The sequence below is a fragment of the Sabethes cyaneus genome, chromosome 2 (genome assembly GCF_943734655.1).
Source record: "Sabethes cyaneus chromosome 2, idSabCyanKW18_F2, whole genome shotgun sequence".
NCBI classification, from domain to species: Eukaryota; Metazoa; Arthropoda; class Insecta; order Diptera; family Culicidae; genus Sabethes; species Sabethes cyaneus.
The window spans coordinates 136,785,678-136,808,959 of NC_071354.1; the positions used below are offsets into that span (position 1 = coordinate 136,785,678).

General features: G+C 38.6%; 1 protein-coding gene across 1 annotated transcript in view; it reads right to left on the minus strand.

Moving 5' to 3' along the window:
* The window catches only part of LOC128734718 (uncharacterized), a 34,292-nt gene that overhangs the window by 3,721 nt on the left and 7,289 nt on the right, over positions 1-23,282 (minus strand). Inside the window, exons 4-10 of the mRNA XM_053829034.1 lie at positions 6,219-6,369; positions 5,979-6,155; positions 5,745-5,920; positions 4,985-5,680; positions 4,799-4,916; positions 4,569-4,745; positions 61-236 (exon numbers count right to left, since the gene is read on the minus strand). Coding sequence (XP_053685009.1) covers positions 61-236; positions 4,569-4,745; positions 4,799-4,916; positions 4,985-5,680; positions 5,745-5,920; positions 5,979-6,155; positions 6,219-6,369 — 1,671 coding nt within the window. The remainder of the gene's footprint in view (positions 1-60; positions 237-4,568; positions 4,746-4,798; positions 4,917-4,984; positions 5,681-5,744; positions 5,921-5,978; positions 6,156-6,218; positions 6,370-23,282) is intronic.

Genomic DNA, 23,282 nt, shown 5'->3' on the forward strand with positions numbered 1-23,282 from the left:
GTTAAAATATACGTTTTCAGATTACAAATTAGAAATTAAACTTTGATCGCCTATACGTACCACGGTGTGGGAAATTTTGATATGTTCCTTAAGTGCCTCCTGCGAGAAAAACGATGAAGCACAGTGTTCGCAGATAACAGATTTATCAGTTACGGTTTGATGCACCAGCTGGTGTTTGTCATACTCTTGTTTTAAGATGAAAACTTTAGAGCACTGTTCGCAAGCCTGCCAGGTTTCTGAAAAGATAAGTATTTGAAGTATACTAGTGTGCTGAAACTAAACCTGGAATTTGCAATTGAACTTTGCAATTTACTGAAGACATACCTGGGATAACATGCTAAATTAATAATTCATTATTTAAGCTATTTAAAATAAAATTGCTTATATTGCTCATTGACACACTACATAATAAGTTAGTAGAATAACATATGTGAATAACATTCCGCCCTTAGGCGGCCAAATTTGCCGCGCGGAATTAATTTAATTAATCTTAATTAGCCGCGCGGAATTAGAGCACCTCACAGTGCTATCTACACTCGCATATGAGTCCCATTTCGATTTTTACCATGTTTGATTTAACTGAGCAATGAAACTTTATTCTTTTTAAAACATATTGAAGATAATTTTTTCTAATTAAGTTCGAATCTCGGCTGGGAGCACTGTAAGAGTAAATAGGACCGTAGCACTAGTCCCACAATTGTTCTGTAGTCTAACAAACCCTAACAAACCTACCCTACCAGTTTATGTGGAAATGAGGTACGTTCGCAGGACCATGATTCTTTTTCAAGAGCCGTTCGCTCGACTGCTCTTTCCTGTGAACCGGTTCAATTTAACGGCTCAAGACACATATTTAGTTTGAAGAGATACGAACAAGAATAAAACTTAGTGACAAAACCCATAAAATCAAATGCCTTCGGTTTCTTGAAGGCGCTGAGTACACGACAGATCCGCCAAATCTTGCGGATGATATCAATTAGAAATTGATAACGATAGGATATTAAAAAAATTTAACATTGAGTGTTGGATTTCGTATTTGCTCGTTCAATCGGCCACTACGATGTTGTTCAACGAACAGTGTGCAATGGATGTCGGCTGGTTACTAAGTGGACACAATTTATACAGATAAGTCCAAGGCGTCAACATAAATGCAATGACTGCGGTTCTGCGAAAGTATGGACTTGATGGGGTATGATTACTTGACTAATACCGTCATCCGGGCCGAGATTGTGCCAAAAAAGCATATATTTTTGTTCTTTAGCTCAGTATACACACAATTTAGGAACTAAGTTGATTTCAAACCTGTCAATATATACTAAATGGTTCAATTAACAACCACCGTAGAGACGGTTTAGTTACAATGAAACTTAATTTTACTGGAAGTGCATGAACTCTGGCACAATTTCACCCCTTCTAGGGGATGACATTTTGCCAAAAACATAAAGTTAGGCTAAAAACCTAAACAGTGAACATTAGCATGTTTATAAACAATACACATAAATATCAGTATAAAGTAGTTCACATTGGGCCGTCCATGAACTAAATGGACTATTAGGGGCAGGGGGTCGGCCAAAAACAACGCATCATACAAAAAGTATGAACGAAAATAATCCGACGAGGTCTGAAATAACTAAAAATGAGTTCGTAGTCAATGGACAGCCTTTATATAGCCAGTAGCGTTTCTAGGGTTAACAAGGGGGAGATATATGAAGGAGTGTATCCTAAGGGGGATACCTATTTGATCATTTAACAAAAGTAACCATTACTTCGTTCGAGAACCCGCGGCCGCAGAACATGTGGCCTATCCCACCCCCCTTCCCCCCTCCTTAAAACTGGCAGTTTATACACGGTATAATATATTCGTCTTATATTAGAGTGTTTATTCAAAGTATCTGATATTTCCAGAGAAAAAGTAAAAATTAGTTTAAATTATTTGGCAGACCTATGATGCTGTTTGCTTTAAAATGGATGATGCAATCTAATCTGTCAAAATATTGTGCTCAATAGTAAAGAATGTGAGTGTGCTGGTGTATACTGACGTATTTTTGTTGTGTATGTGAAATCCACAAATTGGATCGATCATTAGGGCTTGGCACAGTCTCACCCCCGTGAAACTCAAAACGTACAAAGTTTCGAAAAATAATATTTTCATAATGAAAACTTATCCAACGCATAATAACCTTTCAATACATTGTAAATGATTAGTTGATGATGCCAAGTTGACAAGTTGATGCGATTTCTTGTTTGGGTTGATTTATGCGGGACATTTTTTACAAGCGTTATTTCCGCGTATTTCTGATCGCTAACTTTGAAACCCTGTTTAGGCTAAATAGTTTGCTAATATTATCTGTGTTCCCTTCTAAGTTATAAATAAATATGTTATGTTCATCATCATTTTGAATTTAGGTCACCAGTTTCTATAGATATAATAAATTTTCACAAATGAACATTTTTGGTTTTTGGCACAATCTCACCCCCGTGGCACAATCTCACCCCGGATGGCGATACTTGATAATCGTTTGCAGTATGTAAGGTTACACAACACTAATACTAAAATGTTTGCAACGAATCCAGGAGTGCCCCAAGGGAGCCATTTGGGACCTCTATTGTTTGTGATTGTCATGAATGAACTTCCAGATACGTTAAAGGCTGTATTCGTGTTAATTTATTGCACGGCGAAGTTATGTATCTAGAAACCAGAGGTCTATGCTGAAAGGAGTGTCTTATATTCCCGTGGAATCATAAGCGACATTGCTAATAGATCCACCCCTTTTGGTCCTTCACGAATAGCATTGACATGAAAGTTGCTGGGTAGATGAATTCGATTCTGCAGTAATTCTACTTGCATACAATGGGACACCCTTGAGGTAATGGTGGCTACCCCCATACATACATACATACATACATACATACATACTGTTACGCGGCGGGGTTGATTCACCACAATTACTGTCGTTAGTGAAAATCTGCACAGTACAAAGTACTTTGCGACCATTCTCACTGCTAATTCTGTTAATTCAGCCTAGTTTTAATTGTTGGGTATTGACTGCGCGCGATTTCGAACGAATCGAAACAGTGATCGCACAACATGCCTCGGTGGTTCCAGATCAATTCCTTTCTACTAACAACAACTCCTTCCTGTGACACTTGTGGATGATGCTGAGGATTCCTCAGTCTCTAGTAGCAGTAAGTGTCGGACTAACATTCCTTTCCCTCCAAAATTGACCTGCATGAGTGCGGCCAGCTTTGCTATTGATCATCACAAAGAATTAGATCATCAGAAAATGCTACTCCTAAGCATCATTCTGATGGATCTTTGTGCAATCGCGGGCAACTCACGGGCGGTCAAACTATGCTATGCTATTCTGATTCTGATTCTGCATTCAGACCACTTAAGGGATAACCTAACGCAGTGGCCGGCGCTTTCGGCAGTGAGTCGCCAGCAAACACTCGCGGTCTATGATCGTCCCGCCATGATTCATCTAGGAAACACTTGCTACTAATTGTGCAAATAGGTCTCAGACCTGTAGAACGTGCCTCGGGAATGGGTTGCAAGATTTTTGACCGTCTCTGTCCTAGTGTCTAGTGGTGTACAGCTTTTAGTCATCTGAAAAGGCTTTTAATCAGCAATCCGTCAAGCAAAACTATAAAACTTGTAAAACAATGTTTTATTTCGTTCTGAAATCGAAATATCTATATTTAAATAAATAATTTATTTGATAGATTGACATGAGACAAAGAGAGTTAATTGCATGAAGTTCCCGCTTCGGACCATGCATTTAGACGATTCAGGGCGACCGCAGGCTGTGAATGTTTGCCGGCGACACACCATCGGAAGCGCAACTGCAGGGGGGAATCACTTCTATTTAGGTGCATGCATTTTCCTGGTTTACTGACTAGTAGGTGTTATCCATTAGTTGAATCAGGACGAACGACAGCGCGTAAGGGCAACATATACCTAACAAATGACTAGGCCGTGTTCCACAAATCACAAATCACTAGTGTGCAACAACTTAAACATCTCGTCTTAGATTTATACATTTTCTTAGATTTACTGAACTCTAGTTACATATTTTAGCCTTCGCAATTACGCAATTATTTACAATTTGAAATTAATTATCAGCAAAGCCACCGTTATACAAACTTCAATTCTTTATTGTTACCTTCGGGTATGTGGAGTTCAGGCTATTGGGAACATGGTGGAACATATTCATCTTTTTTCTAATTTTGCTTCCACTTTTAAACCATTTTTATTTATAACTTTATATGAAATGGTTCTTTCTGGGAATTGTTTTCTAGGGAATGTTTCGTTCTGGGAAGTGTCTCTGGGAAATGGGTTTCTGGGGAATGGTATACAATCGAATATAACATATTTTAATAAAAAATTGTTTTGAAAGACTGCCTCTTTGCTCCATGCACTCATTTCATGAACGAGTGCTCAATATTTTTACAAAAACAAAAACATGAATTAACATAATCAAATTATTTTAAATATAACTAAAAACGGATATGCTGTGAAAGTATTTTTCTATTGTTCAGGTGGATATTTTTGAAATGCCAAATAAACTTACCATTTTTATGACATTTGAGCATGTGCTGATAAACTTTGAGATTAGAGTTGAATATTGCACTACATAGCTCACACACGATGCTATCGGTGTGATGATTTGTTTTCTGGATGTGTCGATCTAGTTGAGGGCCGGTGGAGAACACCAGATTGCAAGTTTTACAATATAATCGTTGCATCTCTGCAATGTATAACACAGTTCGTAACTAGAAAACATGTTGCAATAAGACTTACTTTTTCCGGAAGGCTCTTTGCCTTCCTTCGCAGTGAAGTGATCCTGTATATGAGCTTGCAATTGCTGACTATTCAGGAAATTGACTTCGTCACAATGTTCGCAAATTAGGTTGGGGTCCTGAAAATTTTTAGGTTTGATATTAATAGCACTATCACTTGTAGTTTCTTAAACGTTATATAACGTACCGTGTACGTTCGCATTCCTGATACACCCGCAGCCATGTAATTTGAAGAACCGGCCACATGAGTACTGTCTATATAGCCTTGGTTAAGCTGATTAAGCTGTGTTTGACCTGGACCACTGCCTCCACTATTAACAACGCCGCCACCAAATTCGAGATTCTGCCATTCGAATGGTTCACTAGTAGTAGATGTTCCAGAATACCCAATAACAGGGTCGTTGAAATTTACGGCAACAGGTCCCCCCATCCTAGATACACTAGGTCCAAGCATTTGCAATCGTTGTTGACCAGAATCAACTGTAGCTACATTTGTATCAACGTAGTCATAGTTATAAGACGACAAATTATCGCTGAAATTGGTACTGCTATCCCCAACTGACTTGTCACTTCCGCCTCCGATCACCGATTTCTTCAATTGATTGCTCTTACTTGCAGTGGAATCTCCAGTGCCAATGGGATCTAGCGGTACAAACTCACCTTGTTCACTCTTGACGGCCTTTTGGTGTCGTTTAGGTGGCGGTTCAATGTGGTGTGCAGTCTTCATGTGACGCACCAAATGGGACTGGTTCTTGTAGGCTTCTTTGCAATTCTCTACCGTACATGGAAAGGGTCTTTCCTCCGAGTGACATAACTTATGGCGTTTTAAAGAACGTTTGGCAGCAAACAACTTGTGACAGATGTTGCACTCGAATTTATCATCCTGCAAAGATGCAACAAAATTTAATCCTGATTTCCAAAGCTGTGGCATTGTCATTTAAACTTACCGCACTATGCGCAATCTTAATATGTTCCTTCAAAGAGGTCATTGATAGATATGAGGCACTACACTGCTCGCAAGGGTAGTTTTTTTCAGAGACATTGGTGTGTATCAATAGGTGCCGATCGAGATTCGCCTTTTGGTTGAATACTTTAGCGCAATGTTCACAGGTAAAGCGTTTTTCTGGTTAAAAAGAAAATGACTATACACGTAAAACATTGTATCGCAACATTAGCATTACCATTTTCATGTGTCCTTGCAATATGCTGGTAGAGTTTAATATCCGAAGAAAAAATCGCACCACAAGTATCGCAAGCAACGCCCTCCGTCTGGTGGCAAGTTTTTTGGGCGTGTTTTTCTAAATACTTTTGATTATTAAAGACAATGCCACACGTACGACAACTATACTTGTAAGTTTCTGTGAATAAAAAAACAATCTGGTAATGCTAATTCAAGAAAATATTCGGAGCGCAATACGCACTTTTACAATTTTGTTCCTGAACGCGAGTTTTACTGATGAAATGACCTTGCATATGGACCTGATACTGTTGGTTCCGAGTGAATGTTTCGCCGCAGTGTTCGCAAATGTGAGGCCTGTTTTTGTGATATACTCTGTTATGTTCGATTATTTCCTGAAAAATTGTAATGTAATTCATCGTTACCGCCAAATATAAACCAATAGTTTATTTGTATAAAAAAATAGTGTTAGACTAAATTAGAGAATTTTTTTTAATAAAATATTTGTATATGTAAGTGAGACTGCTGCCGGTTAAGACTAATTTTGTTTTCGGTTCATAAAACTTAACCAGAATGTTTAAATCAGGCTTCATTCTAGGTTTTTTGCTCAGTAGATGCTCATTTGACTACAGCGCCTCAACTAAACAGAATTCGGAAAAGTAGTGAAAAGGGCAATTGTAGAGCTAATTATTATCTACATTATTGTTGAAGAAAATATAGTTCTATCTTTCGTACCTCCGGCGCTCTGGGGCTACTACCCCGTTGGTAGCCAAATGAGCGCTCTTTTTTCTACCAACGGGGTAGCAGCCCCATAGCGCCGTAAATACGACAGATAGAACTATACTTTCTTCAACAATAATGTAAATATTAATTAGCTCCACAATTGCCCTTTACGCTACTTTTTCGAATTCTGTTTAGTTGAGGCGCTGTAGTCAAATGAGCATCTACTGAGGAAAAAACCGAGAATGAAGCCTGGTTTTAATTATGAGTGTTATACATCATTGGAAAGGTATTTTTATTTCTATTGTCTATGCCGTGAGAAACTGTAGCACATTTGATTTTAGAAGAATTATGATCGTTTTTGTGAAAACGAATTGTCTTCAATCATAAAAATGGATAAAACGTTGCAAAAGAATTCAACTTTCGAAAATTAATTATTAGAAGCACTTATGGAAACTCAAAGGACGCAAATCTGTTCCATTCGAGGGACTGCTGGTGAGACTGTTCTATTTTTGCCCATATATACCACATTTCATAAATAAACTAGAATCGGGAAGAGGGAGGGACCATCAGAGCACTTGTTTGAAGCGGTTTGCCTAGGGAAAGTGAAACAGTCTACTTTCTAGGATTAATATTGTTCCGATTAACAACACATCGTCGATAATGAGCGGGCTCTTCTCCTCACCTGTTAAGGGGGCGTAGTACTTTTTTAATTCTACAAAATCGAATTTTTTTATTGTTTGTTTCGAAAGATTAACATTTGAGCATTTGAAGCCGTTTCGATGAATTACAAAAAATGACACAGTTACAGCTATCTGTATCGCGTATATCTAGAGCGATTACACAGCGAATAAAAACTTCAACGCCGTTTTTCTCGAAACCAGGCTTTCAAAGTCGGTACCATAAATATCTCAAGAACGGCTCAAGCAATCCACTTGCTTCTTTTTTTGTTTAAAAGCTTATACAATTATTTTGTCTTTGACCCATCCTTTTTTCGATATTGTATTTATGTATTTTTAGAAACGTTTAAAGTCAAATTTTCGATTAAAAAACTGACTTTCATGTTAGAATATCCGCCATTTTGTCATGCGTTCGAATTTAAAAAAAAAGGATGGGTCAAAGACAAGATAATTTAATATACTTTCATGTCGTTTTGGAATTTTTCATTTCGGATGAACCCCCGAGCGCCAATCCATGGTACCGCAATTCATGTTTTTTTCGAATGATCATGTTCAAGGAGCCGTAGGGGAGGGGTGACGAGGTTCCCACATGCAAACAAAATTGTAAATATTAGTATAAAATGCAATGTTTAGAATGCAAAAAAGCCGAAAAAAATATTTGGATAAGGCAAAAAATATGGTGAAAAAAGTACTATGCCCCCTTAAGACGGTTTATTCGGCGATTGACTCAGGTGACCTTTTGCCCTTTGTGCGGCTAATTCTAAATCTAAAACAGTCATCGCCTGCCACACCCAATTAGAAAAACTAAGCATTCTAAATGCCGTTCATCTGGTTTGGGTTCCTGGCCATTCTGGTATAACCGGAAATGAATGGGCTGATGAACTAGCAAGATCTGGAGCAGAAAAGTCGGTTTTCGGACCGGAACCTGCTTTACCAATTGCGGCATGTTGGATAAAACAAAAGATTCGATCTTGGTTTTCATCTGAACATGTACGTTATTGGGAAAATCTTGAAACTTGTCGTCAAACGAAAAGTTTCATTGTTAAGCCTTGTGAGAAGGTTGCGAAATTTCTTTTGCAACACTCAAAGGTAAATTGCAGTATTCTTGTCAGATCACTGACTGGTCACTGCAGACTAAATTATCATATGGCTACGATTCAGCGAGCTGAATCGTTTCATTGTAATTTATGTGAATCCGACTACGGTACACCATATCACGTAATTTGCAACTGTCCTGCAGTAGCACAATTGCGTCATAGGATCTTTGGATCCTACGTCTTAAATGAATCGGATTTTAGGAAACTAAAATTACGAGACATTTTGATGTTCCTTACCGAAAGCGGTATTGAGCTATAAGCTCTTATTTATCATGAGTATACCCCCAGGGGGTGTACTTTTGACAAGTTAACTACCAAGGATTGCAGTATCCCCTCGGGGGTACAAAAATCTCTCGGTATATATATGTTTGTGTTTGTCCAAATTCCTCATCCACCCCTTCCTATTCCTCCTGTTTTCCTTCCCGTCCTCATCAGGTAAATGATGACACGGGCAAGATGGGCAAGGCACAAATCCTCCACATGATTGTGAGGAACGTGCTGCTCGAGCCAAAGATGCTGATACCTGATACCCAGGTGACTTAGCCCTTGGAAGGAGATTCTCTAAATCCCTGGTACGTGTAAGTGATGTTGCTTATCGACCAATTCCCTTTTGGCCCTTCATACAAGAGTTGGGAAGCATGACCAATCGTTGAATATGTACAACTCTTTTTGATATCATAGGCTCATTGCTACGAACGGATGTTCTGCTAAGACAGGTGGTAGAGTGTTCATATATATTCATACAAAACATATTGCAAACAACTTTACTTACTTACTTATATACTACATAGTTTTCAATCATAAAAATTGATAAAACGTTGCAAAAGAATTCAACTCTCGAAAATTTGGACTTCTCAACCTGCAGCATAGCCAAGCCATTTTAACATAAAACAATGTTTTGAAACAACGAATTCCAGGACTCTCTTCTGCTGGTTTTCATTAACTTCGAAAAGACGTTCGACCGAAAACAACAAGAGTTACTGCTGGTATGAGACAGTGCTGCATTTTATCACCGTTTTTGTTTCTCATCGTTATGGATGAGATATTAGTTGGAGCAATTGACAGTAGACCAAATCGAGGATTTCCTTGGAATCCTCTAAGGATGGAGCAGCTAAATGATCTCGAACTAGCCGACGCCATTGTCTTGTTCGCACAATGCCGAAACGATATGCAGAACAAGTTGGATGATCTCTCCGAGCAGGGATAATTCTTCGTTAAAGGAAAAAAAAGAAGAGGAATATTTGCATTTTGCTCAGTTTTCAATAGGATGCGTTGTTCTCCGTTTTGTTTTGCCTCCACTTACTTTTAATACAGACGGTTGTTTGAGCAACCTACCCGTTGTTCAATCTGCTCATTGAGGAGCAATAAAGTGTTAACACTTTAGAGTGAATACATCAATGCAATATTCACTAGCTAATGATGGATATGGCAATTAGCAACATGCGACTGCCGCGCCACTGCTTCTTGACACGGTTGTTTTTGTTTCACTTTTACCCATACTGCAATCTGCAGCAGTTGCCGAGAACAAAGCCGAAAGTTTCTTATTTAAAGAGCACAACGAGCAAAGTTCGAGTATGAGAAACTTCTGTTCTCTTGAGCAAATATTTCTCTTTGATTTTTGATACTTTTCTCTTTTTGTGGATGGGTTTCACAACTGTTTCAGCAGTTCTGCTCAGTGTGATGAAGGTAAAAGTTGCACTTTGTGCACAATGAATGAATGCACAATGAAAAAATAACAAGCCTGTCTCCGAGAGCTTCTAGGCAGCAGGTCTCACAGTCTATGTAGCAAAAACTAAGCATTATTAATTCTAATTGCCGAGTTACGAGAGTCGATAACGATTGATCCATTTGAAGGTCCATTTCAGTTACGGAGGAAAGTCGAAAAAGCTGTCCTGCTATTTTGGGAGCGCTTATTCTAAAGGTACGTCCTAGGGCACTAACTCAATACTAAGAAATACCCAGAGGTGGGCACCGCTAATCAGCTAACCGCTAAACTTTTAGCCAGCGAGTAGTGCGTTCGTTAGGTTTTAAATGAGTTAGCGCTTTCATTAGCTTCGGATAAGGTAAAGTGCCACTAAATAAACTACTAGCCGCTAATTTTTGAAAATAATAACAAAAATAAGTGTGCGATTTCTTGCAAATTGATAAAATTGGTCGCTGCTGTTCGGCACGCGAGTAAATATAGTTCACTCATGACTATTGTACTATTTCCGAAAATTATTTCCAAAAATTAGCGGCTGGTAGCTTGTTTAGTAGTACTTATATTTATCGGAAGCTAATGAGCGAGCGCGGACCAGATCGGCTAAGACAGCTGCCCGTCAACGATACGCCGAACTAAAAGTTAAACGTGCTTGTAGGCGGGACAAGAGAGCCTGGACTAACTCCCTAGCCGAACAAGGAGAAACCGCCGCCGCCAATGGTGATATCCGTTTGTTGTACGATATTTCTCGCCGCCTTAGTGGTGCCAGGATGAATACAAAGATGCCGCTAAAGGACAGAGCTGGTCAGCTATTGACTGACCGTACAGAATAGCTTAAGCGATGGACTGAACATTTTGAACAACTCTTCCGAGTTTCAAATGTCAGAGACCAACAAAACCAGCAGCGTACGACGCCTACAGTTCGTCGAATAAATCGCGTGAACTCGGAGGCGCCATCGCTGGATGAAATTGTAGCTGCCATCAAGAGTATGAAATCCAATAAAGCGCCAGGGATAGATCGTATTTCAGCCGAAATGCTCAAAGCTGACCCATCTTTGTCAGCCCAGATGATGCATCAGCTTTTCAGCAATATTTGGGAAACCGCAACTTTTCCGGTGGACTGGATGCAGGGCATATTGGTCAAAGTCCCTAAGAAAGGAGACCTAACGGAATGCGGTAACTGGCGTGGCATCACGTTGCTCTGTATTACTCTCAAAGCAGGCTTGCTGATTATCGCGAAAGCGCTTTACTCTCTTTGTTAGTTATTCTCCAGAGAGTTACACGACCTGTGAAAAAAAGCTTCTCAGATCAGCTTCGATCAGCTTTGCGGTTGAAGCTATTCGGCATATTTCGTTTTTTCATGTTCTTCGTTCTGCTCTGAATTATCGCCTGTATGGCAGGCAACAAGTACTGCTCACTCATGAACTACGGGTTAATGCGTTTCACAAAGCAGTCTTCAGCTAAAGAAGCGTTCAATAGTGAGCGATATCATCTACATTCTTCATGAAGAATATTTTTTGGTTCTTCCTCGCGAATGAATGAATGATTTTAGGAAACAAGGGAAACCAGTTATTCATGTTGAATGGCAAAATTCGTTGTGATGGTAAACAGAATCAGAAGATTTGTTGCATTGCGGGTAGATAAACCTAAAACTTTTCCTCTTAATTCTATTATTTGGCCGGCGTTAAGTCAAACCGAAGACCGAACCAAGTAACAAAACTTTGATTTCGAGAAAAACCCCTTTCAAAGTTTGCTGCTCTGTATGGTTTATAGCTATGAATCGTTCGAAATCTTCTCATAACTCTGGCTGTTTGCAATATTTATGTAGTCTGATTAGTGTATAATGTAGCTTAGAAATTTCTTGATCGTTTGCTGTCATTAACTCATTTTATTAAATGTTGCGACTTGGTGCAGTCTGATTTAACACCGATCATTTATAAATCGTAGAATTAAAAGGAAAATTCAGTTTTTTTCATTCTGCATAATCTTCTTCGACGAACTGTAGGTCTAATTATAACGATAAATAAGACATTGTAACAAACCTTAAGTAACTTTGTTCATCTTTATACAGAATATGGCTATAGTTATAGGCTATAGCTATAGGCTGTGAAATATGAGGGTCGACGAAGCTTGATGGTATTATCAGCTGCTACGCTTACTTTTTACTATTAAATTAAGGTTTCGCGGTCGAAAAACAAAAGAAAAAATGATTTTTTTCGTTATGTTAAGCAAATTTGATAGACGCTGCTCATGTAACATTACGTTTTTAGCTTCGTATACCTTTATCTCAAAAACTAAACAAAGTGTTGAATAATTGTTTGTTGACAGACGTTTGAAGAAAATGTTTATAATTTGTGAGCTTTGGCCAGAAAATACAATCTACTACCTGTAAAGGAACTCAGGATCCAGGTTCGCAGGTGATAAACCATTCTGTGTAGTTTATTAATAAAAAAACTACAAGGTATACAGCCTTAAGGGTTGTACGAAAGGGTGACGTAGGACTATATCAGATCATCAGATCAAAGACTAATGTAAACTGCATTTCTGGCATATGTATGTTTATAAGAATCTTTGAGTGCCATTGTTTAAGTGAATGTTTAAAAGAGAAGATCGAAATATTCAGATTCAATTCTTGAATTCTTGGCTTTGAAAATACGTGGACGGGGATTCACAAGTACAATGCCTGCAACCTTTGAGACATAGAAATTTCACTTAAAAATCACTTGTGTGCATCATAAAGGTTGAATTGGTAATGAATTATCCTCCTACCACAGGGGTGAGGGGCCTCAAAGTATCATAAAATAAATATATTCATACCTCCAAAAAACCCCACAAATTTGGTGCCATTTGCTTGATTAGTTATCGAGTTATGAAGAAATTTGTATTTCATTTGTATGGGATCTCCCCTTCTTAAAGAAAGCAAAGGTTCTAATCCACCATAGAAAAAATCCCCCCCCCCCTTCTGTTAAAAGACGGATGGGTCTCATTATACCATAGAAAAAATTCCTGCCTTCTAAAAACCCCACATGCCAAATTTGGTTTCATTTGCTTGATTAGTTCTAGAGTTATGAGGAATTTTATATTTCATTTGTATGGGAGCCTTAGAAGAAGAAGGGGTCAGAGTACACCATAGAAAAACATCTTACCTCCAAAAACCCCCACAAACCAATTTTGGCTCGAGTAGTTCTCGAGTTATAAGGAAATTTGAATATTATTTGTATGAGGTGTCCCCCTCCTAAAGAAGGAAGGGGTCTTAATTTACCATAGAAAAAATTCTTGCCTTCTGAAACCCCTACATTCCAAATTTGGTTCGATTTGCTTGATTAGTTCTAGAGTTTTGAGGAAATTTGTATTTCATTTGTATGGGAGCCCCCTCTCGCAGAAGGAGAAGAGGTCTCAGTACACCGTAGAAAATTAATCCTGCCTTCTGAAACCCCCGCATGCCAAATTTGGTTCCATTTGCTTGATTAGTTGTTGAGTTTTGAGGAAATTTGTGTTTCATTTGTATAGGAGCCCCCCTCTTACGTCCCCCTTAAAAATGCTCTCTTACACCCTTAAAAAATTGCTGGTCATTTTATCTATCCAACGACATATAAATTGTTCAGTTTCGTTCAATAGTTTAGTTGTTATTAGCATTTGAAATCTTTCATTCAAACGTTACACTTCTATTTTCGTTTTCACAAAGTGCTACCCAGTCCCAGTATAGTAAACAAAGACATAGTCCTACGTCAAAATCTGAGTCAAATGATACTTGGCATTCGTCCCACAGGCCTTCTTTCGATTTTCGGTTTTCCGAGTGATTCCTATACATTTATACTATATTTTCATATACATAGTAGAAAGGCAAAAACTCAAAAAATGCAAAAATGCAAAATAATAAATTTATATCTAGAAAAATGTATTTCTGTCTGTCTGTGTGTTCCTATATGCATGTATGGTACTTTCCGCGAAATGGTATTCCGCGTTATGGTCAACCGAGAATTGCTTTTCCGCTAAATGGTGTTCATCGAAATATTATACAATCACGGCAAATATTTTAATGCTATCAGCTTTATTTTTTTTTCGGATTATAAATTATAAGTTATAAATTAAACTATAAATGTATTACATAGATTAGACTATAATAAAAAGTTATAAGTGTAAATTATATACAAAAATGAAGTAAAGCATTTACAACGATTTAAAGTGAAACGCCCTTAACCCACCAAATGTCGGGGATGGGCACTAGAGGGTTAACTAATCTATACCTATAAAGAAGGATTTCTGTCTGTCTGTCTGTCTGTCTGTCTGTCTGTCTGTCTGTCTGTCTGTCTGTCCTGTGTTCCTTATAGAATCAAAAACTACTGAACCAATCGGCGTGAAAATTTGCATGTAGAGGTTTTTGGGGCCAGGAAAGGTTTTAGTGATGGTTAGAGACCCCTCCCCCCACTAAGAGGGGGGGCTCCCATACAAATGAAACACAAATTTCTGCATAACTCGAGAACTAATCAAGCAAATAGAACCAAATTTGGCATGTGGGTGTTTTCGGTGACAAGAATTTATTCTAGGGTAATTTGAGACCCCTCCCCTCTTTATAAGGGGAATTATAACTCCTCTCCCCTTTAAGAGGGGGGGTTTCCATACAAATTTCCTCATAACTCGAGAACTAATCAAGCAAATGGAACCAAATTTGGCATGTGTGTGTTTTTGAAGACAAAATTTTTTTCTATGATGAATTGGGACCCCTCCCCACTTTAAGAGGGGGGGAGCTCCTATACAAACGAAATACAAATTTCCTTATAACTCGAGAGCTAATCCAGCAAATGAAACCAAATTTGGCATGTAGGTGTTTTTAGGGGCAAGAATGTTTTCTATGATGAATAAGAACCTCTCCCCACTTTAGGAGGGGGGGGGGCTCCTATACAAATGAAATACAAATTTCCTCATAACTCGAGAACTAATCAAGCAAATGGAACCAACTTTGGCATGTGAAGGTTTTCGAGGGCAAGAAAATTTTCTACGGTGAATTAGGACCCCTCCCCACTCTGAGAGGGGGGGCTCCTGTACAAATGAAATACAAATTTCCTCCTAACTCGAGAACTAATCAATCAAATAGAACAACATTTGGCATGTGGGTGTTTTTTTTTGGTGACAAGAATTTATTCTATGGTGAATTGACACCCCTCCCCTCTTTATAAGAGGAATTATAACTCCTCTCCCCTTTAAGAGGGGGGACTTCCATACAAATTTCCTCATAACTCGAGAACTAATCAAGCAAATGCAACCAAATTTGGCATGTGAAGGTTTTCGAGAGCAAGAAAATTTTCTATGGTGAATTAGGACCCCTCCCCACTTTAAGAGGAGGGGCTCCTGTACAAATGAAATACAAATTTCCTCATAACTCAAGAACTAATCAAGCGAATTGAACCAAATTTGGCATGTGTGTGTTTTTGGAGACAATTTTTATTTCAATGATGAATTGGGACCCCTCCCCACTTTAGGAGAGGGGGGGGTCCTATACAAACAAAATACAAATTTCCTCATAACTCGAGAACTAATCCAGCAAATGGAACCAAATTTGGCGTGTAGGTGTTTTTGGAGGCAAGAATTTTTTCTGTGATGAATTAGGACCTCTTCCCACATTAGGAGGGGGGGCTCCAATACAAACGAAATACAAATTTCCCCATAACTCGAGAACTAATCAAGCAAATAGAACCAAATTCGGCATGTGGAGGTTTTTGGAGGCAAAAATATTTTCTACGGTGAATTAGGATCCTTCCACACTTCAAGAGGGGGGGCTTCTACACAAATGAAATACAAATTTCCTCATAATTCGAGAACTAATCAAGCAAATGGAACCATATTTGGCATGTGGGTGTATTTGGAGGCAACCATTTTTCCCATGATGAATTAGGACTTCTTACCTTTTTAGGAGGGGGGGGGGCTCCCATTCAAACGAAATACAAATTTGCTCATAACTTTAGAACTAATCAAGCAAATGGAACCAAATTTGGCATGTGAGAGTTTTAGATGGCAGATTTTTTTTTCTGTGGTGTATTACGACCCCTTTCCCTTTTAAGAGGGTGGGCTCCCATACAAATGAAATACAAATTTCCTTATAATTTGAGTACTAATCAAGCAAATGGAACCAAATTTAGCATGTAGGAGATTTTTGAGTCTTGAATTTATTTTATGATAGTTAGAGACCTCTCACCCCTGTGGTAGGGGGATATGGACTCTCATACAAATAAAACAGAAATTTTTGCGAAACTCAAAAACTAATCCAACTCGAGAAATTCGAGACTCTTCCATAAAACATTAATCAACAACAAGACCACAAAAACTATCTATAGTAACACTAGATCATTCAGGACGAGCCGGTCGCGAGTGTTGCCGTTGACCCGCCGTCGGAAGCGCCGCCCACTGGGGGGCTTGCAAAACTCGAGAAGTGACAAAGATCATCCGAGATTCATGATTTATGTACAACACAGGTTAATTTGTGGCAATACGAAGTTTGTCGGGTCAGCTAGTAGAATATATTGTAAATAGTTACAGCTGTATTAAAATTACTTTGAAATATGCTTTAAGTATTTTATCTGAGGTTACATATTTTTTATGCATATAAAGACAGTTCTTCATAACTAACATTCTCGGTGACCATAAAGATGTATTATCGACTGTATTATCAAATTTGCGTATAGAATTTACTCTATGCGGTGGTACACTCGACTTTTGAATTGCTTTTCTTGTCTCATTTGATCAATTTTACTTTTTATTTCATGCTATGAACTGGTCGGTGTTAAATCGAACCGGACCAGTTAAAATGAGTTAATGACAGCTAACGATCAAGAATTTTCTAAGCTAAATTTTATTCTAATCAGACTACATAAATGTTGCAAACAGCCAGAGTTATAAGATGATTTCGAACGATCTGTGTATATGTCTGTGTATAAACCATACAGAGCGAAGTTTGCGCGTTTTTCAAAATCAGAGTTTTGTCCATTAATTCGGTCTGACTTAACACCAGCCAACTGTCTTCCTAATTTTTAAAATAACTGTCAATAATATTGCTACAGTTAGTGAAAAAATTAAGTCAGCTCTAATTCGTAACAGAAAATTTATCGATCTCTTCAAATTTTAGTAACATTTGTAATTGGATGATATTAGACAACATTATGGAAAAACTGACGCAATTTGAGAAAAATTCAGCCGTTACACGCTTTTTATTCATCAGACTTCGCAGCCAGCTATTAGAGTACAGAGCAATTGCAAGGCTAGTGCTACGATATTACAGCCTCCCCCAGTCAAGGTTTGAACATGCGACGACGGGTTTGTTAGACCACTGCCATAGCACGTAGCCAACTGGAAGGCTTTTGTTATGTATTGTATTAAAATTCTGAAACTGACTATATTTTTCCAATTATAGTCTTATTCTATTCAATAATTAAGTATAATATTAACCTTTCCTTCTTTGGAAATTTCAAAAGCATAATTGTTTTCAATAGTTTATAATTATGCTTGTTGTTTTAAATTTTCTATACTAACGAATAAAAGTTTAGTCCTCCAAACAAAATTTCAAAAACCTATACAGTGAACTCTCGGAAAAGTTAATCGATTGGGGAATGGGTCGATTAACTTTTCCGAACTATTAACCTTTAAAACGAATTGAAGAGCTCGTTGGTAGCTATCATAAAAAAATTACAAGGTATACAGCCCTAAGAGTTGTACGAAAGGATGACGTAGGACTATATCAGATAATCAGATCAAAGACTAATGTGAACTGCATTTCTGGCATATGTATGTTTATAAGAATCTGTGAGTGCCATTGTTTAAGTGAATGTTTAAAAGAACAGAGCGAAATATTCAGATTCAATTCTTCATTGAATGCAATGGTGGCTTTGAAAATACGTGGACGGGGTTTCATAAGTACAACCCTACTAGCACGGTTATTACAAACTTGTTGTGGTAACCAAAATATGACTAATTTTAGTTGTAATTCGGTTGCATTAACTAAATGGACCTATAGCGTACTACTTGGGAACGCCTGCAACCGTTGAGACCCACAGATTTCTTTTAAAAATCACTCGTGTGCATCATGCAAGTTTGAAATGTAATGAATGACCAGCCCACAGATTATTGTGTTGAATATGATTATGATATGTTTCAATAATCTTACTTTAACTCGCTTCTGACCTTTAAAAAAGCCATTGGTTATAAATAACATTAAAGCCAAAGCACGTTCATCGCAAATATGACGTACCATACGAATGTCATCGTCTTTTCGATTCACTGTCTTTTGCTCCGAGAAGGTTTTACTAGTTTACTTTCACAGCTTTTCGCTTGTTACATAGCAGAAAATATGGCACATATGCAAAAATTTCTGTTTTATTTGTATGAGAGTCCTTATCCTCCTACCACAGGGGTGAGGGGTCTCAAACCATCATAAAATAAATTGAAGTCTCCAAACCCCGCACATGCTAAATTTGGTTCCATTTGCTTGATTAGTTCTATAGAGTTACGAGGAAATTTGTATTTCATTTGTATGGGAGACCCCCCCCCCGCCCATCTTAGAAGAAGAAGGGGTCTCAGTACACCATAGAAAAACATCTTGCCTCCAAAAAACCCCACAGGCCAATTTTGGTTTCTTTTACTTGATTAGTTCTAGAGTTATGAGGAAATTTGTATATTATTTGTATGGGAGCCCCCCTTCTTAAAGAGGGGAAGGGTTTCAATTTAGCATAGAAAAAAATCTTGCCTTCTGAAACCCCTACATGCCAAATTTGGTTCCATTTGCTTGATTAGTTCTCGAGTTTTGAAGAAATTTGTGTTTCATTTGGATAGGAGCCCCATCTCCTACGTCCTCCTTAAAATTGCTCTCTCGCCCACCTATAAAATTGCTGGTCATTTTATCTATCTAACAACATATATATTGTTCAGTTTCGTTCAGTAGTTTAGTAGTTATTAACATTTGAAATCTTTCATTCAAACGTTACACTTTCGTTTGTGCTACCCAGTCCCAGTATAGTAAACAAAGACGTAGTCCTACGTCAAAAATTGGTAAAAATGTGTCTAATTATAGACGTCTATCCCCTGTGTTTTAAAATTTTAGTTATCAATGGTTTTATTTAAATAAAAATAATTCAAGAATGTGCTAGGTGCAATAGTGATATTTCTCTTCCTGGGGTGCGTAAACATTTCTTAGCGTCACCCAGTTAATTTATTTTATCAACACCTTTATTAATTTCAAATATATTCATATGGTTAGGAAAATATATCACATAGATGATCATTTTTTCAGTCCTCTATGAATATATGTAAAATATCAGTAACTACGGAAACAATATGAAATTGAATGAGATAAATAATTGTTTGTCCAGTGCAAGTCTTTGTTGATTGCAAGAACGCAAAATTTGTTTGAAATTTGTATAGGAAAACTAGTTCTTGCTATTTTAATTCTACGAGTAACTATTTGTATAAACCAGCTACAGATCAAACCGACTTTGGCACGTTTCACGGATTATTTTTAAACGACCGTATTCGAAAATCAGTTTGATTCTTTTTGAAAAACAAAACTGACATCTCAGAATATTTCTTCGCGGCCGACCTGGCAATTCTGAAGGCTTAGCGGACAATTCCCGGTTCGGTTTGGCGAATTCTGCGCGAAGTTACAAGCACACGTACATGCATCACAAATACACACATACTCATACACATACATGCAAGCACACATACATACATCAATACATACAATCGACACTTGATAGATGTTTTGGTTATCCACGTTTTGACGGTTTTATACACGTTCCTAAGTATTCAAGTTTAAATATAGTTTATTTTCGTTTGATAGGTTTAAACAGAACAGTTTTCAAATAACGTTTACTTATATACTTATATAAAATTCAATAGTGATCTTTCATTTGTCACCAAGATCATCCAAATCTATCTACCGACTCTGAGAAAAGTGAGTGCAAACCGTTTATAAGTACACACATACGTACACTCGCGCATACGTACACTCACACATACATACATACACATATCTTATAAGATTTCCAAAAATAAAATACGGAAACAGTTTGCTTTTACATTTTATCCGTTATCTGCAGCCAACTAAACTAAGCTATTAATCATCGCCTCGGTGATAAATTTTTGTTCGCTTCTTCATGAAGATCGAAGCATTCGAAGAAGAGTGAAGAATATCATGTACGCTTCGTACCGCAAACGGACCGAAGGCGAAGAATAGAGAGCGCAAAGATAAAACACAAATATTCGGCCTATGCATTACTCTCTTGCAAGTCGCATCGCTGCAAGCTTTCTAGTGTTATTATTATCTTCATTCTGGAGCAGTGAGGCGTTATTGAATCTTCGAATGCGTTCCTGCTTGAAGACTAAAAATAGGCGTTATGATGCGATTATCAGCAAGCCTGTCTCAAAGTACTCTGTAAGGTAATCCTCAACCGGATTCAGGAGAAGATCGACGCTACTCTCCGGCGGCAGCAAGCTGGATTCCGTGCTGGCCGATCATGTGTAGACCATATCACAACGCTCCGCATTATATTGGAGCAGATCAACGAATTCCAGGACTCTCTTCTGCTGGTGTTCGTTGACTTCGAAAAGGCGTTCGACCGACTCAATCACGAAAACATCTGGGGCGCACTTAGGCGTAGAGGAGTTCCAGATAAGCTAGTCCATCTCATCGAGGCTCAGTACGAGGCGTTCTCGTGCAAGGTTTTGCACGACGGCGTATTGTCCGACCCCATAAGGGTTACTGCTGGCGTGAGACAGGGCTGCATTTTATCACCGCTTCTGTTTCTCATCGTTATGGATGAGATATTAGTTGGAGCAATTGACAGTAGACCAAATCGAGGATTGCCTTGGAATCCTCTAACGATGGAGCAGCTAAATGACCTCGACCTAGCCGACGACATTGTCTTGTTCGCACAACGCCGAAACGATATGCAGAGCAAGTTAGACGACCTCTCCGAGAGCTCCCAGGCAGCAGGTCTCACAGTCAATGTAGCGAAAACTAAGTCTATGGTAGTGAACACTGACAATTCCACCAACTTTACAGTAGCGGGACAACAAGTTGAGCAGGTAGCCGTCTTTCAATATCTTGGTAGCCAAACAACGCCCGATGGTGGTACCAAGACTGATATAGCCACACGGATCAGGAAGGCCAGGGGTGCCTTTGCAGGTCTGCGAAACATTTGGCGCTCAAACCAGATCACTCTACGTACGAAAACCCGAATCTTTAATTCAAACGTTAAATCCGTACTGCTGTATGCCTGCGAAACGTGGTGCGTCTCAGCGGAGACAACGCAAAAACTGCAGGTATTCATTAACCGGTGCCTGCGATATATTATTCGTGCCTGGTGGCCTGATAATTGGATATCCAATGAGGAACTCCATCCTCGGTGTTATCAACGGCCGATAGCCACAGAAATTCGTGAGCGTAGGTGGAAGTGGATCGGACACACCTTGAGGAAAGGAGCGAACGAGGTTTGCAGAGCAGCACTCGACTGGAATCCACAAGGACAGCGTAGAAGAGGCAGACCCAGAGGCTCATGGAGACGGAGCTTAGCCAACGACATCCGAGCTGTAGACGAGAACCTGTCCTGGCGACAGGTAAAAGCCATGGCGGGTAACCGTCAGCAGTGGAGATCTCTGATTTCATCCCTTTGTTCTGCCGGACACATAAGTAAGTAAGTAATAAAAGCGCTAGCCCATTTAAAACTTAGCGAACGCGCTACTCGCTAGCTAAAATGTTAGCGGTTAGCTGATTAGCGGTGCCCACCTCTGGAAATACCGTTTCAACGTACCAAACATAGACGAAGCAGGGCTTTGACCTGTAAATAGCGAGTTTTCGATAGATTTGTTTTAATTTTTCACGTGAAACAATCCGTCGTAACGTTTCTGTGTTGTTCTACAAACAACGAATAAAATTGGTGGACGCAAAACACATAATCACCCTTATTCTGCGAGGCGAGTGACGTGACATTAGTTTTTCCAACGTGAAGTGACATTAGTTTTTCCAATCTTCGGATGTATTTAAGACTATAAAAATTAAAACCCTCTGTATTAAGCACCCAGACAACATCTCGCATCTATTATTCAGAAAAGATGCACGACTGCGCTATGTATCTCTCTAAGAATGATATTTAATCAATCGTTGCTGCAAGTAATATTCCCTGATAATTGAAAAAATCGGTTATGTTTCCTGTGTTCAAAGAAGGGGACAAACACGATATATTTAATTATCGAGGAATTAATTCTCTCCTTGTTGGATCAAATTTATTTGAGATACTACCGTAAACGCACCTAATTTTGCGCATCGCATATTTTCCTTAAAAATCATAGCATTCTCAAATAAATAGCTTTAAGTATACATATTTTCCTAGATGTATTAATTAAGATAAAAATTTGCAGGAATTTGGAAGTTTTTACTGAAATGTTGGGTGCGCAGAATTAGGTGCGTTTACGGTAGTTGAAAATGTACTACTACGTGAGTACAAGTCGTATATCTCCATGGATCAGCATGGCTTCTACCTTGGTAGATCAACGACGACAAATTTGCTGCAGTTCACATCGCACTGCATTAGAAGCATGGACGCATAAAGCAAAGCAAAGCCTGGGTGGTTAATCCGTTATCGAAATTTGACCTTTTGTTTTTATACGACAGACTTCACTATAATCTGAAAGTAGCGTTCGATCGTGTCGATCACTCTATCTTATTAGCTAAACTTGAAGGTCTGGCGTTCCACAAGGGAGTAACCCGAGACCACTGCTGTTCTCTTTATTCTTCAATGACGTTTGCTTCATTATCCTGCCTGGCTGTAAATTCATCTACGCTGATTATCTGAAATTATTTCTAATCGTTCGAACATACGTGGTAATGGAAACCTTTGCTTTATTATGCGGATTACCAGAATGTTTACTGACTCGTATTGCTTGCGATCATTGTACTCCTCACTTGTCTGTTCCATTCCGGAGACATCAGGCTTAATATGGAGTTCCGATACCGAAATTTGGAGTAACTGGATTGACACAGTACAAGCCAGGTTCCTTGGTTTCGTTTTTAGGTCTCTACCGTGGCAGAACCCCCTAAGCTTTGAAATAATGGGCTTCGCAGATTG